General features: G+C 37.5%; 1 protein-coding gene across 2 annotated transcripts in view; it reads right to left on the bottom strand.

Annotated features, from left to right (window-relative positions):
* LOC106061548 (glutathione hydrolase 1 proenzyme-like) overlaps positions 1-14332 on the bottom strand; it is a 57150-nt gene extending 42818 nt beyond the window's left edge. Inside the window, exons 1-2 of one of the 2 annotated variants that reach the window (XM_056011637.1) lie at positions 14223-14332; positions 712-1416 (exon numbers count right to left, since the gene is read on the bottom strand). In XM_056011637.1, the coding sequence (XP_055867612.1) occupies positions 712-806 (95 nt within the window). In that variant the 5' untranslated portion in view covers positions 807-1416; positions 14223-14332. Of the gene's footprint in view, positions 1-711; positions 1417-10290; positions 10423-14222 lie in introns of those variants that run through there. The other variant, XM_056011636.1, reaches the window with a different exon arrangement.
* Between the last annotated feature and the right edge of the window lie 29 nt (positions 14333-14361).

Raw genomic sequence — 14361 nt, forward strand, 5'->3', positions numbered from 1 at the left:
AGAGACAGACAGAAAGAGTGAAATGATATGAGCTTTGAAGAAAACAAATCATTACTTCAAACAATGCGCAAAGAATTTCAAAGAAAACCCATTAAAGCCAATTAACTTAAGTGACGTGGTGGGACAACGTAGGTTTGGGCCTCAGAAATGTAGGGGGAAAAACTCGAAGTTGAAACCCCAGGGAAGACAGGGAAACTTAACTTGGGAGTTGTCAGGACGCCTAACTCTAATGAGCACCTAGCATTAATTGCGTAAAGTAAAGGAGGTTGGGTCGTTGTGCAGGCCACATGACACCCTCGGCAGCCAAGGAAAATTATATAATCTTTACATATCTGACCAATAGCACACAAAGCCTGAAAAAATAAGGAAGTTCATTGTTATTTCTTTGACATTAACAACAAACTAAATACTATGCTCACGTCGAACTGTACAAATGTAGGATGTTTTGATACATCGGGTTTTAGGCACATCGGCACAGTTTAGGCCATGTCGTGTGAAAAATGTCTTATAAATTATAATGAAATGCTCGAATAACTATTTGTACTGTCGGCATATAGTGGGAAAGCGTCTTTTAGATCTCTCTCCACTGACCGCCCAACCTAGCTTTAGATTAGATATGACCTATGAACGTATCACAATACAACACAAACTGAACAGCTCTGACATGCAAATTTACAAATTTGGTTAAAATTGTCCATAATCCTTACGTACCCTTTGTTTCGTGGTCTTTGGATAGCACTTCCGGCTTCTTCATCATCTCCAAGGGCTTCGTACCTATGGCGGTAATTTGACTTCTGCGAAAGCATGGTGAGTTATCTCCCCTCGATAATAATATCCACAATCGGCAAGGAGATGGGTTGTTGCTGTTTTTTTTTTTTTTTGGGGGGGGGGTTACTACAATTTTATTTATGTAGTTTGCAATGTCAATGTACTCCAATTTGCATACATTTTTTTTAGTGTAACAAAATGTTTGTTGCTTTCTTTAAAGATTTGAGAACTCCTGTATGTAATCAGGCGTGTTACTGAAGGAATGCCTTTCAAACGATGAAGTCTTTTTTGGGTTACTATAGTTTTATTCATATAGTCTGCAATGTCAATGTACTCTAATTTGCATACATCTCTTTAGTGTAACCAAATTGTTTGTTGCTTTCTTTAAAGATTTGAAAACTCCTGTATGTAATCAGGCGTGTTACTGAAGGAATGCCTTTCAAACGATGAAGCCTTTTAAGTGACGGACGACTTAAGAAGTGGAGCGTAGAGTACTGGTTAGAGACTTAACGTTCGCATCACCTAGCGACCTTCGCCTTCATAGATCCATGAAGTCTAGAATTTCTAGATAAAGGCAACACAAGTTTGTACCATTAGTCTATTCAGTGGTGAATATAACAGGTAGCCTACATTGCGTAACACACCAGTCTGAAATTAAAAAAAAATAAAAAAAATATTTATTTAATGCGTCATTTTATTTTAATCCATAAACAAAATCAACAGTGGAACATGCTGACTAAACAAAGACCAACAAAAAAAAAAAGGGAAAAGTCTCTTATAAAGCGGGGATGTTCAGAAAAAGGCATAGAAAAATATTTTGAATAAATACATTTTTCTTCCAAAATTTTACCAGATTTACAGAATGTAGTCATCACGGAGTGTACACAAAAACCATAAAGAATCTTCTCATTGTTGATAACTTAAAACTATTAGGACCATTGGGGCTAGTATGGGCTTGATTAGGGCGCGATTCTGGAAATCCCTAATGAATCCGGAAGTGGTTTTACCCTTTCTGGGCCGATATTGGCACGATTAGGGTTGCCCCTATTGGCCCCTAATGGGGCCCTAATGACGCCAATGTGCAAACGGTACCCGCTCCCATTAGGGCCCACATGGGGCTATTTAGGGCTGCAATTAGGGCAATGGGGGATAACCCTAATCAAAATTGATATTGGGCCATAATGGGCATGTTTGTAGGGAAAGTATTACGTTATGCGGAATTATTGGTTTTCAAAATATTTAAATAATAGCAAGATTGCAGAAAAGTACAAAAAATGCAGTGGCGTAGCAAGGTACACGTAGGCCCGAGTTCAAGAATAACTTGGTGGGCCCCACACTCCCCCCCCCCCCCAATAAGGCAAACTTGGTGTGCGACATATAAAAAAAAAAATCGAGAAGTCTGGTACATGACATACCTATATACACGTCAGGTATCGGTATATTTACCAAAATACTTCCATTGAGAATAGTGTCCCTTTTTAGATTCTATTGTTTAAGAAAGAGGGTGAGAGAAAGAGAGGGAGAGAGAAAGAGAGGGAGAGAGAAAGAGAGGGAGAGAGAAAGAGAGGGAGAGAGAAAGAGAGGGAGAGAGAAAGAAGTTGAGTGAAAGAGAGATAGAGAGAGAGAAAGACAGGGTAAGAGAAAGAGAAAGAGAGAGGGGGAAAATAAAGAGGGAGAGAAAAAGAGAGGACGAGTGGGGGGAGAGACAAAGAGAGTGGCAGAGAGAAAGAGATAGAGAAAGACAGAGGGAGAGGGGTAGAGAGAAAATACGAGCGGGAGAGAAACGGTGAGAAAAAGAGAAAGAACGCCAGAGAAAGGTTTCGTTGTTTTGTTTTGTGAGGGCGTCACCAATGGATGCTTCCTTTTTGGTAGCTGCGTTATCGTGCGTTCTAACAAAAAAATGAATGAGGACGTCGTGGCTCTAACGACGTCAACGACACATACACTGTAACACAGGTGAAAGGTCAACATTGCGATATAAGGACATCATTATATTATAAGTCTATTAATTACACCGGTCATGGTTAGGGAAAAGTAGGTCATTAAGAACCTTGTCAAAACAAAACAAAAAAAAAACTCACATTATAACAATTAACTACTTGCTCAGTTAAAAACAAAAAACAAAAAAAACAGAAGCAGCCCCGGTATCAGGGTAAATAGATTTCACTTCAGATTTCAAGAAATTAAAACGTAGATTACATAAATGATTGTTTAGTTGTCAACCAGCAATTAGATGCTACAAGTCAATGACCGGTAACAACAAGGATGTGGGGGGTTTTTCTATCTCACGATCATGTGACGATGACATTATCTATTATATTTTTTTTTTAAAGATATGTTTCAAAACGCGCCATTTCGATCTCCCAAGGCATTAGCCTACTTCTGCTGAAACATTATGAAAGTACACACACAAATAGATCACAAATCTAGACTTAGGCTGCAGAGCCTTGAGAGGAAATATAACATAAAATTTAAGTTCGAAATGTGAGAAAAGTTTATAGAAGGGTATGATACGAGTCGTGAATGTAGCAGACGTGACTGTAGCAGAATGAGTATAGCAGACTAGCAGACGTCAATGTAACAGAATGAGTGTAGCATACTAGCAAAAGTGGGTCTAGCAGACGTGAATGTAGCATGCGTAAAGGTATCAGACGTGAATGTAGCACGCGTAAAGGTATCAGACGTGAATGTAGCAGACGTGAATGTAGCATGCGTGAATGTAGCAGACGTGAATGTAGCATGCGTAAAGGTAGCAGACGTGAATGTCGCATGCGTAAAGGTATCAGACGTGAGTATAGAGCCATGAGCATAGCAGACGCGAGTGTACCAGGCGTGATTTCATAGCAGACGCGAATGTTGCAGACTGAGATAACAAGAAGATGATGTCATACTAATATCACAATGATGAGATAATTTAAACAACTAGTCTTCGTGTGGAGTGAAGGATAAGATAAAACAAATAGTAAATTTCATTATGCTCTTATTATTTATTCAAACTTCTTATCTGTAGTCTCTACTAACTCTACATGTACTTTGTCTTTCCTTTCTTTGCTCATTCATGCTTAAGTTTCTAGATGAAATCGTGTATTTAGTAAATATATTTCACACCTTACAATAGCAAAGGTTTCGGTTTGAAACAAAAATCCTCTATGAAAAGGTACAGGGGTGACAATGATCCGACCATAGTTGATACCCCAGGCTTTCAGCTCATTTCTTTTTGATGAACCATAGTCATTACGTCTGAAGGGGTCGAAAGGTATTTCTGCAAGGCTTTTTAAAATTTTTGGAAAGCTTTTCTACTGTAATTCAGCACGACCTTTCTACTGTAACTCTGCAAAGCATTTCTACTGTAATTCTGCAAAGTTTTTCTACTGAAATTCTGCAAAGCTTTTCTACTGTAATTCTGCACAGCTTTTCTACTGTATCTCTGCAAAGCTTTTCTAATGTAATTCTGCACAGCCTTTCCATTGTTTTCTACAAGGGCTTTCTACTGTTTTCTACAAGGGCTTTCTACTGTTTTCTACAAGGGCTTTCTACTGTTTTCTACAAGGGCTTTCTACTGTTTTCTACAAGGGCTTTCTACTGTTTTCTACAAGGGCTTTCTACTGTTTTCTACAAGGGCTTTCTACTGTTTTCTACAAGGGCTTTCTACTGTTTTCTGCAAGTACTTTCTGTTTTCTACTAGTGCTTTCTACTGTTTTCTACAAGTGCTTTCTACTGTTTTCTACAAGGGCTTTCTACTGTTTTCTACAAAGCTTCTAAATGAAATATAGCACACTTCCTTAAGCCGTCGAACTCGGAAACAAGCCTCATTAGTGTTACTGTATAGTTATACTATAGTACCAGCTCATTTGAATTGATTTGTGAAATATATTCACCCGAACTCAGGAAACATTTTTTGACGAAACTGAGCCATCGGGAAACGACTACCAATCGGAAGAACTGGTTTTATGTTATGTTACTTCTAAATGCCATTGTACATGACGATTAGAATAGAAAGTCTCCTGGCGATTAGAATAGAAAGCATTTTAAGATCACCTTTTTTCAAAGTGGAAGCTATTATACTTTTCCAAACAACAAGCTAAAACTAAAACTGTTTATCTAAGCATGTCAGTCTAGCCGCAGCATAGAAGACACAGAACTGCGATAACATAAAGCAGCTTGAGCCACGTGACCAAATAACAATGGCGTATATATGAAGTTCAAGTGTCAGCTCATATAAGGGCGAGCATACAGACGAACTAAAATGTCAATTGAGACAGACATCGACATAGATTTGCATAATTAGATAAGTCAGTGACACGAAGAATGCAGTGTATTAAGAGCCTCTTGCAGCAGAATGATAGCGAAGAGTGCGGACGGTCTACACCGCGAAGTTAAAAAGCCCTATCTATTGTTGAAAAATGGATGGTCATAGCAGTAGACCTATACCACAAGAATCTAGTGCTCCTTAATCAGTGTCTAGTATTGAAAGTTATTACTCAATCTACTAATAGTAAGAAGGTATTTGCAGCTGGAAAGTTAACAAGCAAAATATAAACAATCATTAAAAAAAAAGAAAAAAAAAAGCTTAATCTATAGGGGAATAGCTCCATCCTTACACCATCTTTACCAATAAAATACAAATTATTTCCCTTATTCGATACCAAACAAAATAATTAATTTCCAATGATTTATTGACTAATTGGGTATTTTTTTTTTATTGTTTCATGTTTTGTTAGGTACAATAAATAATTTTTTAAAGTATCAACTTGATCGGAGAATGCATGAGGGAGAAAGAGCGTTAACAATTATTTAAGGGGACTATACCCAACAAATTTAGCCCATATCTGTGAATACTGAAATATTAGTTTCTATTGTTGCTATTACCAGTAATTAATCGTCTAATTGGTTACTTTTCTTAATCCATGTCTTGTCTATGTCAGTGAATAATTGTGCGAAGTTTCAGCTTGATCCGAGAATGGGTGTGGGAGAAATAACGTGTACACACTTTTTACCAGACAGACAAAAAGACCAGACAGAGCTGATATGAGCTTTGTATAAAAAAAAAGAGTAGATTTACGTGTTAGGAAGAGAGTCTATAGTGTGATGTATTTGTATAGTACCCTCTTCAGATCTCATCGTGCTTGCCTTGAGGCTCTGGCTAAGTCAACATTCGCGGCATATAGCGGGGGCAGAAAGTTCTTTCAAATTTTCCAGCGTAATTTCAACCAAAACAAGTTTTAGACATAGAGGGGAGATGTAGGAAGTGAAAGAGTGGAGAAAGATGGGGGGGGGGGAGAGAAAGAATGGGAGAGCAAGAAAGAGGGAGAAAAATCAGACGGCGAGACAGACGTACAAAAAGACACACTTTTTGAGATCCGACAATGACATTCTAGTAACGATCCATCTCCGACAGCACTATCTTATTAAATACAGCACGTTACATGCTATCTCTCCCACACCCATTCTCGGATCAAATTGAAAGTTTGAACAATTATTCAATGTCATAGACAAGGCATGAATCAATAAAAAGAATTAACCATTGAAATAATTACTTTCTTATATTGGTTGATCCAACTGTATTCACAGCTGTGGCTAATTATGTAGGGTTTGACCCCCTTATATAATTGTTCACATTACGCTCGGGTTAGATGAGAAGAAGAAGGCCAAGCACACCTGAGAAATTTCCTCAAATTCCTTCTATGCTCCACACCAGCCGTGCGGATGCCAGCCATAAAACGGCTCTTGAGGAACTGTGTGTGGATAGTGTTTGATGGGGATCTCTTCCATCCCCGCCAGTGCAACGGACTCGGTCCTTAGGCACTTTAGAGGGTGTTCTGATTTGCTTCCCTATGAGGCTTATGGTCTCCCTCAAACGTTAAACGACCGTTTCCACCCGGGCGCCTCGCTGAGGCTAAGAAGCATTGGTCGGGTCGGTCATAGTGTCTGCATGCTCATGTTGACGGTATTAACCGCTTAATCCAGCGTAACGCCACGTTAAAAACACTTGTACTAAACAAAAAATCTGGCCACGAAAAAAAATTTGAAAGGAAAAAAAATATGAGAAAGGTACTAATTTAAGACTTATTCAGTACTCCTTTATACAAAATCAAAATAGTTCGTACACACAGTGAAAGGTAGACAAGAAGAGCGATGTATAGTAAGGGAGGCTATACGAACTTTTCTTCATAAACGACGTCAGACCCAATATTATCGCCCTATATATATTTATATAAACACTCAATTTCAATAATCAAAGGATGAATATCAAAGAACATATACTCGTGCTCCACACATGACTCAAATAAATAAATAAACTTTCAATTTTACGCGTTCCTTAAAACAAACAACTCCTAAAACATATACTTGTGAAATGATGTAGTTTAGATTGGATTAGCATGTTTTGTACTTTCATTTCTGTAGCTGAGTATTAGGTAACGTACGACATTTGGCATTCATGTCATTGGAAGAGCTTATATCCAAGGCAAAAGAATGGAGAAAGACGGTCGACTGATTATATGTGGTGCCCCAACGGTTAAAAGGATAAAGGGATAGGTTAAGAATACCAATTGAATGAAGCTTGCAAGGAAAAGTAGGTAATCCATTTTCTTGACTAGAACTGCTTCAGGCAAAGTGTGAAATATGGATTTTAAATTTGTTTAAAAAAATATAGATTTCTAATTTCTAGTAATCTGAACAATTTTTGTTGCATTCTTAAAGCGTTGGAGTTCCCGCTATTTACATGTGTTTAGAATGTGTTTGCCGTGTACGACTTTATAGTGCTATTTCTTTCATGCCTGGATTTAGCACTTTGCCGGTAGCACAATACGTAGATCTCTAATCTATTCTATACGGTAGAAACGCAAGTTCTTCTCCTATGATGGTGTCTAGATCTGTATAGGAAAATGTCAAGCGTACATGCGATAAGCCAGCGAGACTGCACGCAGAGGACGTGGGATAACACTCAAGAAGACGTGAACACCTATCGCCTACCACTTCAACTACACACTTGAACTACACACTTGAGGTTATGTAAGCATAAAACACAACAATGACACTGCTCAATTTTTCTATCCGTGCTGGCAGTGCAAGGGGAATAGCTACCGTAGTCTCATTTCAAAAGCACCCGTCGTCATAAAATATAAAATTTCAACTAGGCCTATTTGCCAGTCATGGCCTAATTTATTACGGGACGAATTAATGCCTCCCCACCCCTAGATAAATATAAAGAAAAGGAAATTGTGGTATTCAAAACAATTAAAATGTGTGTTTTAATATTTCTAAATCGATATGTTTAAGTAAACTAAATGTACCATTACCGTATCCTTCCTGAAGGCCTACATTACCAGTGTTTGTACTACTCAGGGCCGGAGATAAGACAGTGCAAGATTGACGTTGTCACTGAAGCAGCCCTGGGCCTTCAAAAGAAGACTAAGCCTTTAAATGTACTAAATGTATTAATTAGTAAGTGAATTTATATTAAAGCTTGATATTAAAATCCTGCCCAGAGCCTCTATTTACTAAACTCCGGCACTGGTTCTACACCATAATGAGATCGACAACTCGTGCTTGTAATGAGTTATAATAGACACTAGTGAATGTACATGATAGACTAATTTAACACCAACAAGCACTACCAACACCTAGAACTGTCTCAGCACCCCTAGAACTGCCACAGCACCCATAGAACTGCCACAGCACCCATAGAACTGCCACAGCGCCCCTATAACTGCCACAGCGCCCATAGAACTGTCACAGCGCCCCTAGAACTGCCACAGCACACCTACAACTGTCACAGCACCCCTATGCTGACAGTCTAGGGACAGATGAGATGAATATGATCTAGTCATTAGAGTTTGTTGTAAGACAATGAGCCTTTCATTTGTGAGACACTCTAGTCAAACAATATCTCAGCAAAGCTTCTGGTGGGAATCCTAATAGATGCTTTACAAAGAGTTGTACGTGTATTGGATTATATAAGTCTACAACATGCCACATACATGATGGTGTTCACACCACCATTTCTGTTTTTTTCCCCCACAGGATGGCTTAGCGTGACCCCCGAGACCGCTGGTAAGCTAGTCTAGAGAGGGGAAAAAAAAATAGGAAAGGCGTAACGCGACGGATTAGATTTGTATTTGCGTACTGGCCGTCATTTATAAGAGATTTTGCGTAACGAATACGCGTAGCAATATGCGTAACGGTAGGCTGGTCTGTAAATCTGTAAAGCTTTGAAGGGAATCATGTTAGTGCACTTTTTTAAAACGTTGATATGGATAAGAATAGACATATGATTAGCACTGACTAGATAATTTAATCAGAAACTTATCTGTCTGTCTGTCGGTCGGTTAAAAATGTTGAGGACGTTATTTCTCCCACACCCTACACCCCAATCTCGGATCAAGCTGAAATGTTGCCATGTATTTCTTGTACCTGACAAAACAAGGATCAATTTAAAAAAAAATAATTAAAAAATTAATCAATTAACTTGTTTGGTATCAAATAAGGGAAAGAGATTGTACTTGACAGATATGGTGGTACAAGTTAAAATAGTGCCCTTGAGGAAGCTTGAGCCACAAGTGAACAATTTTTGTTATGCATTTAAAAAGCGATCATAGTAACAGATAGTCAGATACCCCCCACACACACACACACACACCTTTTTTTCCCCAACTGGTCCAGACAAGGGAAAGAATCATATAGCACATTGATAAAGGTAAAAACATAAACTTGAGCTAAATAACAAAAACGATTGATACAAATATTTCTAATCGCACAGATGTATTATTGTCACTTTAGATCTATTACTAATTTAATTGCATAATTGATCCGAAATAATTGATACAATTACACTTCAAATAAGCTTCATTGTTGTTTTTTTTAAATAGTATTTGTATGTTTTTCTTGTTTTTACTATAGAGTTAGAAACTTAAAAAGTCTCAGGGCAGCACTTACAAAGCTCAACAACAACAGCAAAAAAAAACTGTTATTCAATGGATACCAGCTCATATACAACTAGAAGGAAATGAGAAGGCTGACACACTCGCCAAGAGTGGGAGAACTAACTCGCAAATAAACTCTGCAATCTATCCAGAAGAATTGAAGAAATTAATTGTAAATAAAATAAATGAGAAATGGACGAGCTCTCATCCAAATCATAAGAAAATGACGCTTACTAAAAGCTATCTATCCCGACAAGATCAACGTCTAACAGAATGCGACAACACATGTACCGGAAGCTCAAAATTGGAACCAGTGAAATCTGCCCATGTGGAGTATCACCAGAAAATGCCGACCACGTCCTCCAAAACTGCTCTCTTTATCAAGAGGCCCGTATAAGACACTGGCCCCAAAACACCCCAATACAAAGAAAACTATATGGAGAGCTCCCTGATTTGGAAACCACTGCGCGGTTCATCTCATGTATTGGTCTAGTCATCTGAACGCTCCAACATAACAATGAGAACGAAGAAGAAGAAGAAACTTAGCAACACACTCACTTGATATGGGCAGCAATAAACAAAACAATATTTAACATACCTTACAAGCTCTATTGCTCTTTGTTCCTTATATAGATCCACACATTTTGATTTTCTTTCAACACATGTTCTAATTATAGATATATCACTAGTGCATAGCTGTCATGACTTGACAAAAAGTATATTTACTTTGCCCCTTAGTGCCACCAACAAAGGTTTTCTCAAAATAAAATGGCGTCTTACTTTGTCTAATAAAAGTTTCACGAGTTTATCATGATTATGAACCGGAGAAAAAAAAAAGGCCTAAAATGATATTCATACCATAGTTTACCAGGATTAGAATGGGTTGCTAAAATTTTCAAAAACCTATTTGCCAGACACAATCTTTTATACCAATAATCTTTCAACTTGGGCCTGATTAATTTACTTAAGCAAAAAAAAAAAAAAAAAAAAGCTTATCTAAGGGAAATACCGCCACAATCTAAATACTGTATAATTATTTCCCTTTTCAATATAAAACAAAAGTAATTAAATACCACCAATTAATTTATTATGATTAATTTTTTGACTGATTCGTGTTACACTCACAACACTACCACATTTAAACGAACTTTTTGAACAAAAAGTGTCTAAGGAAAATCGAAAAAATCTTGGAAGACAACAGCCACCGCTCCACCAGAACTACATCAGGTCTTCGCGAACTGTCAATCAAAACAAGAACAGAGCGATACAAAAACTCGTTCGTACCTCACTCGGTCACACTATATCACCGCCACTCGTTGATCAGGGAACATGAAAAGGACCAAGATACCTGTGTGTAGTCGCTGAATGAACTCTTTTTGTTGTCTGCTGTATTTACGTGTATTTTTCTGTTGTGTTGTCTTTATATGAGAAAAGAGTCCTTGTAATCACAACAAATTTCCGTAAGGATCAATAAAGCAGTCTTAGTCTTCAGCATTAAATAATTGTGCAAATTTTGTGCTAGATCCTAGAATGGGAAGTGGGAGCAATAATGTGTTCAAAATTTCTATCCAGCAGACAGACATAGGTCTAGTGAGCTGATATATGCTTTGTAAAAAATGAGAACCCAGGAACTTCATGAAGGTGGGGGTATATGGCATGATTAACTCAATAGCCAACAAGCCTTCAAATCCTGATTAGATTAGGAATAGGATTAGAACGAGATGTTGAGATTCAATTATAGCTGGTCTGTTTTTGCTGAATGCTTTAGGGAAACAAAGAAACCTAGATAGTCCTAGATACCCCCCCCCCCCCAATGTTATGGAGAGAGTTATGAGCATGTTTATGGTGCAATCATGTTTTGGTTGTGCAGGGTGAAGAGTTTTTGATTTGATTTGATTTTGATTTTGATTTGAGGCACATCGGCACAATTTAGGCCATGTCGTGCCTGCAGTCCCTCAAGGACCACTCTCTCTCTAAACAACAAGGGCCAGATTCTATACAGTCATATAATTAAAATCAGGGTGAAGAGTTTTTGATGACACCTTGAGGTGCTGCATTGGACTTGCTGTGGAGGGGCTATTCAATGGCCAAGGAGACTTACTGATTGCTCCCCTTTCACACTAAACACTTCACATGACCAGTGGACTTCAATGTATCTAGATGGTGGGTAAAAACCAAAGTCAGAAAGCTATTAATTAGGGAACTCCTCTATGCTGATGATGAAATTATTGTTGCTGAATGTGCTACTCAGCCACAGACACTAATTGACATACTGTATGCCAGAAGATTGGCTCTAATGACCAAAATACTAGTTCAAAACACTAGCACTGCACCTCGCATGACAAGTAATGGCCAACCACTGGAAATAGTTGTCCATTTTATGTTATTGGCTCCATCATCTCCAACGTTGTGCTGCTGGATAAAGACATCAACAGCAGGATAGCCAAGGCAATGGGCACTATATCATGCTGCAGAAAAGAGTGTGGGAGAATACAATGGATGATAAAATACATTCTTCTTCTTCTAGACAGCTTTTTGCTGCTGAGCTGTCAGCTCTTTTGCAGACTGCGCCAAGGAAAAATAGTGTGCTGTTTTCTTCAGTTGTTCAGCACTGCCGTACAGGGTGTTGGTTATGTTGGGCTGGAGGGGGTGGTAGGTTCTGTCTAAGGTGGGTTATAAGGGGCATTCAAAAAGGATGGTTTACGGTTTCATAAGGGTGGGCGCAGTGTCTACAAAGGGAAAGTTGTGTGGGATTTATGTTAGTGAGATGGTAATTTATCAGAGGTGTGTGTCCTGTCCTTAGTTGGAAGATTGTAGATTGCTCTTTGTGGGGGAGGAAGTTAATACTGTCCAGTTTGTTAGGCACGTTCATTTCTTTGTACATGGCTCTGCCTGTGTTTCCTGTTGCCCATTGGTTGAGCCACTGCTCTTTGTGGTTGTTAATAAATACATAAATTTAAACTGTTAATACTTTACAGGTACATAGAACTAATAAGCCATTATTTTACAATGAAAATCTCAGCAGTTAAAATTTACCAAAAAAAATGTGTTTTTTTTATATTTAAAGCAGACATTCATATAATATGTCTAAAGTACAAAATTATATTTTCTTCCACTTTAAGCACTTCTTAACATTATATTGACGCATACATTTCTTTCGTTCCAGTTTTTTTAAATTTATGCTTGTTTCTACCTAGACCTAGATCTTAAATCTAATTTCTCCTCTAAATCTAAATAATAGTAAGAGTAAATGTGAGAAAATATGATTATCAAATGTGTTTTACAAAGAACACAAAACATCTGTATGAAAGCATGTGTGTGTGTGTGTTGGGGGGTGGTTTAATACAGGCAGATGAGAAGGCTTCAACTGATGAGCCTAAGAAGTTTTTGTGCATGCTTTATATAAGGAGCTTTTAACCGTAGCGCAGGTATCTGCTTGTGTATATAGTATATATATATATATATTGTTATAAACCTAATGGGGACACAGATGGGGGTAGTGCTGTGTGTGTTTTTAGATGACACAAATCTCCCCAGGCTAGAGCTAGATGAGCGGTAACCGTTACAAGTGACAGTACACGTTAGTTCGGGAAGGATCTGTGTTTTAAATGGTACGCATGCAAGTCATATTGAGTGTAGTCATGTGATCAACCAGAATGGTCAAGCGACGTTGCATCCGGTTCTCTAGAAGGCCTATAGGGACCCTATATACGACTTAAGAGCGAATACAATGTGTCAGAGTCAAGTCTTTTCACGTTTCCTCGCAATGTCACAAGTATGAGGCGAAGTCAGAACCAGCATGGTGTGAAGTCAGTTCGGAACAGAGACAAGGTTTTGTGTACAGTTACTGAGTCAGTGTTATGATGTTGCCAATTGTACAGTATTGGCTGTGATGTATTTTTGACATTAAACTGCTAGGCGCAGCTAGGTTACTTTGAAGCCCTGAGTTGTTAAGCTCTTTGAGTTGGTTGTGTGGTGTGGTGCAGTTTGCAGAGAGCCTGGATAGTGGGAAATGTTACAATGTGTATAGCAATAGAATCTATAACTTAAAAGTACTAAAATAAAGTCAGTCAGTTTAGATAAGTTTAGAATAGTGACTAGTCTATTATTATTACTATTAAATAATTAATTATTAGATTTATTTAGAATAAAGATTGTTTTAGATACTATCATTAATAATCATTATAATCATACTAGATTATTATTATTATTAATTATAATTATATATTATTATAGATCTATATGTTTATGATTACGTTATATAAACTTTGTTAGACTACAAAATTTCAAAGTCACTAAGTCCTAAGCCTAGGCTAAGTCTATAGTCTATATAAAAAAAAAAATAATAATAAAATATAAGTCTAAGGCTAAGGATCTACTAGAATCTAGATATAATATAATCAATTATAAATTTTGATTAGATTTCTACTAGATCTAGATCTAGGTCTATATTTTAAATATCACTGTTCACTATTTCTAAATCTAGATTTATAGGACTAGATCTAGATAGATTAGATTTTAAATTCAAACCCTTTGCCGTGGCCTGGCTTGGTCCTTGTTTACATTATAATTATTACAAACTTATTTTCCTTTTGAGTCATTGCGTTTTGATTCTGAAATTTTAAGAGTCTAGATCTAAATTCTAAATGGAAGCGGAAGTTGTAATGAT

This window comes from Biomphalaria glabrata, chromosome 14 (assembly GCF_947242115.1).
Source record: "Biomphalaria glabrata chromosome 14, xgBioGlab47.1, whole genome shotgun sequence".
NCBI classification, from domain to species: Eukaryota; Metazoa; Mollusca; class Gastropoda; family Planorbidae; genus Biomphalaria; species Biomphalaria glabrata.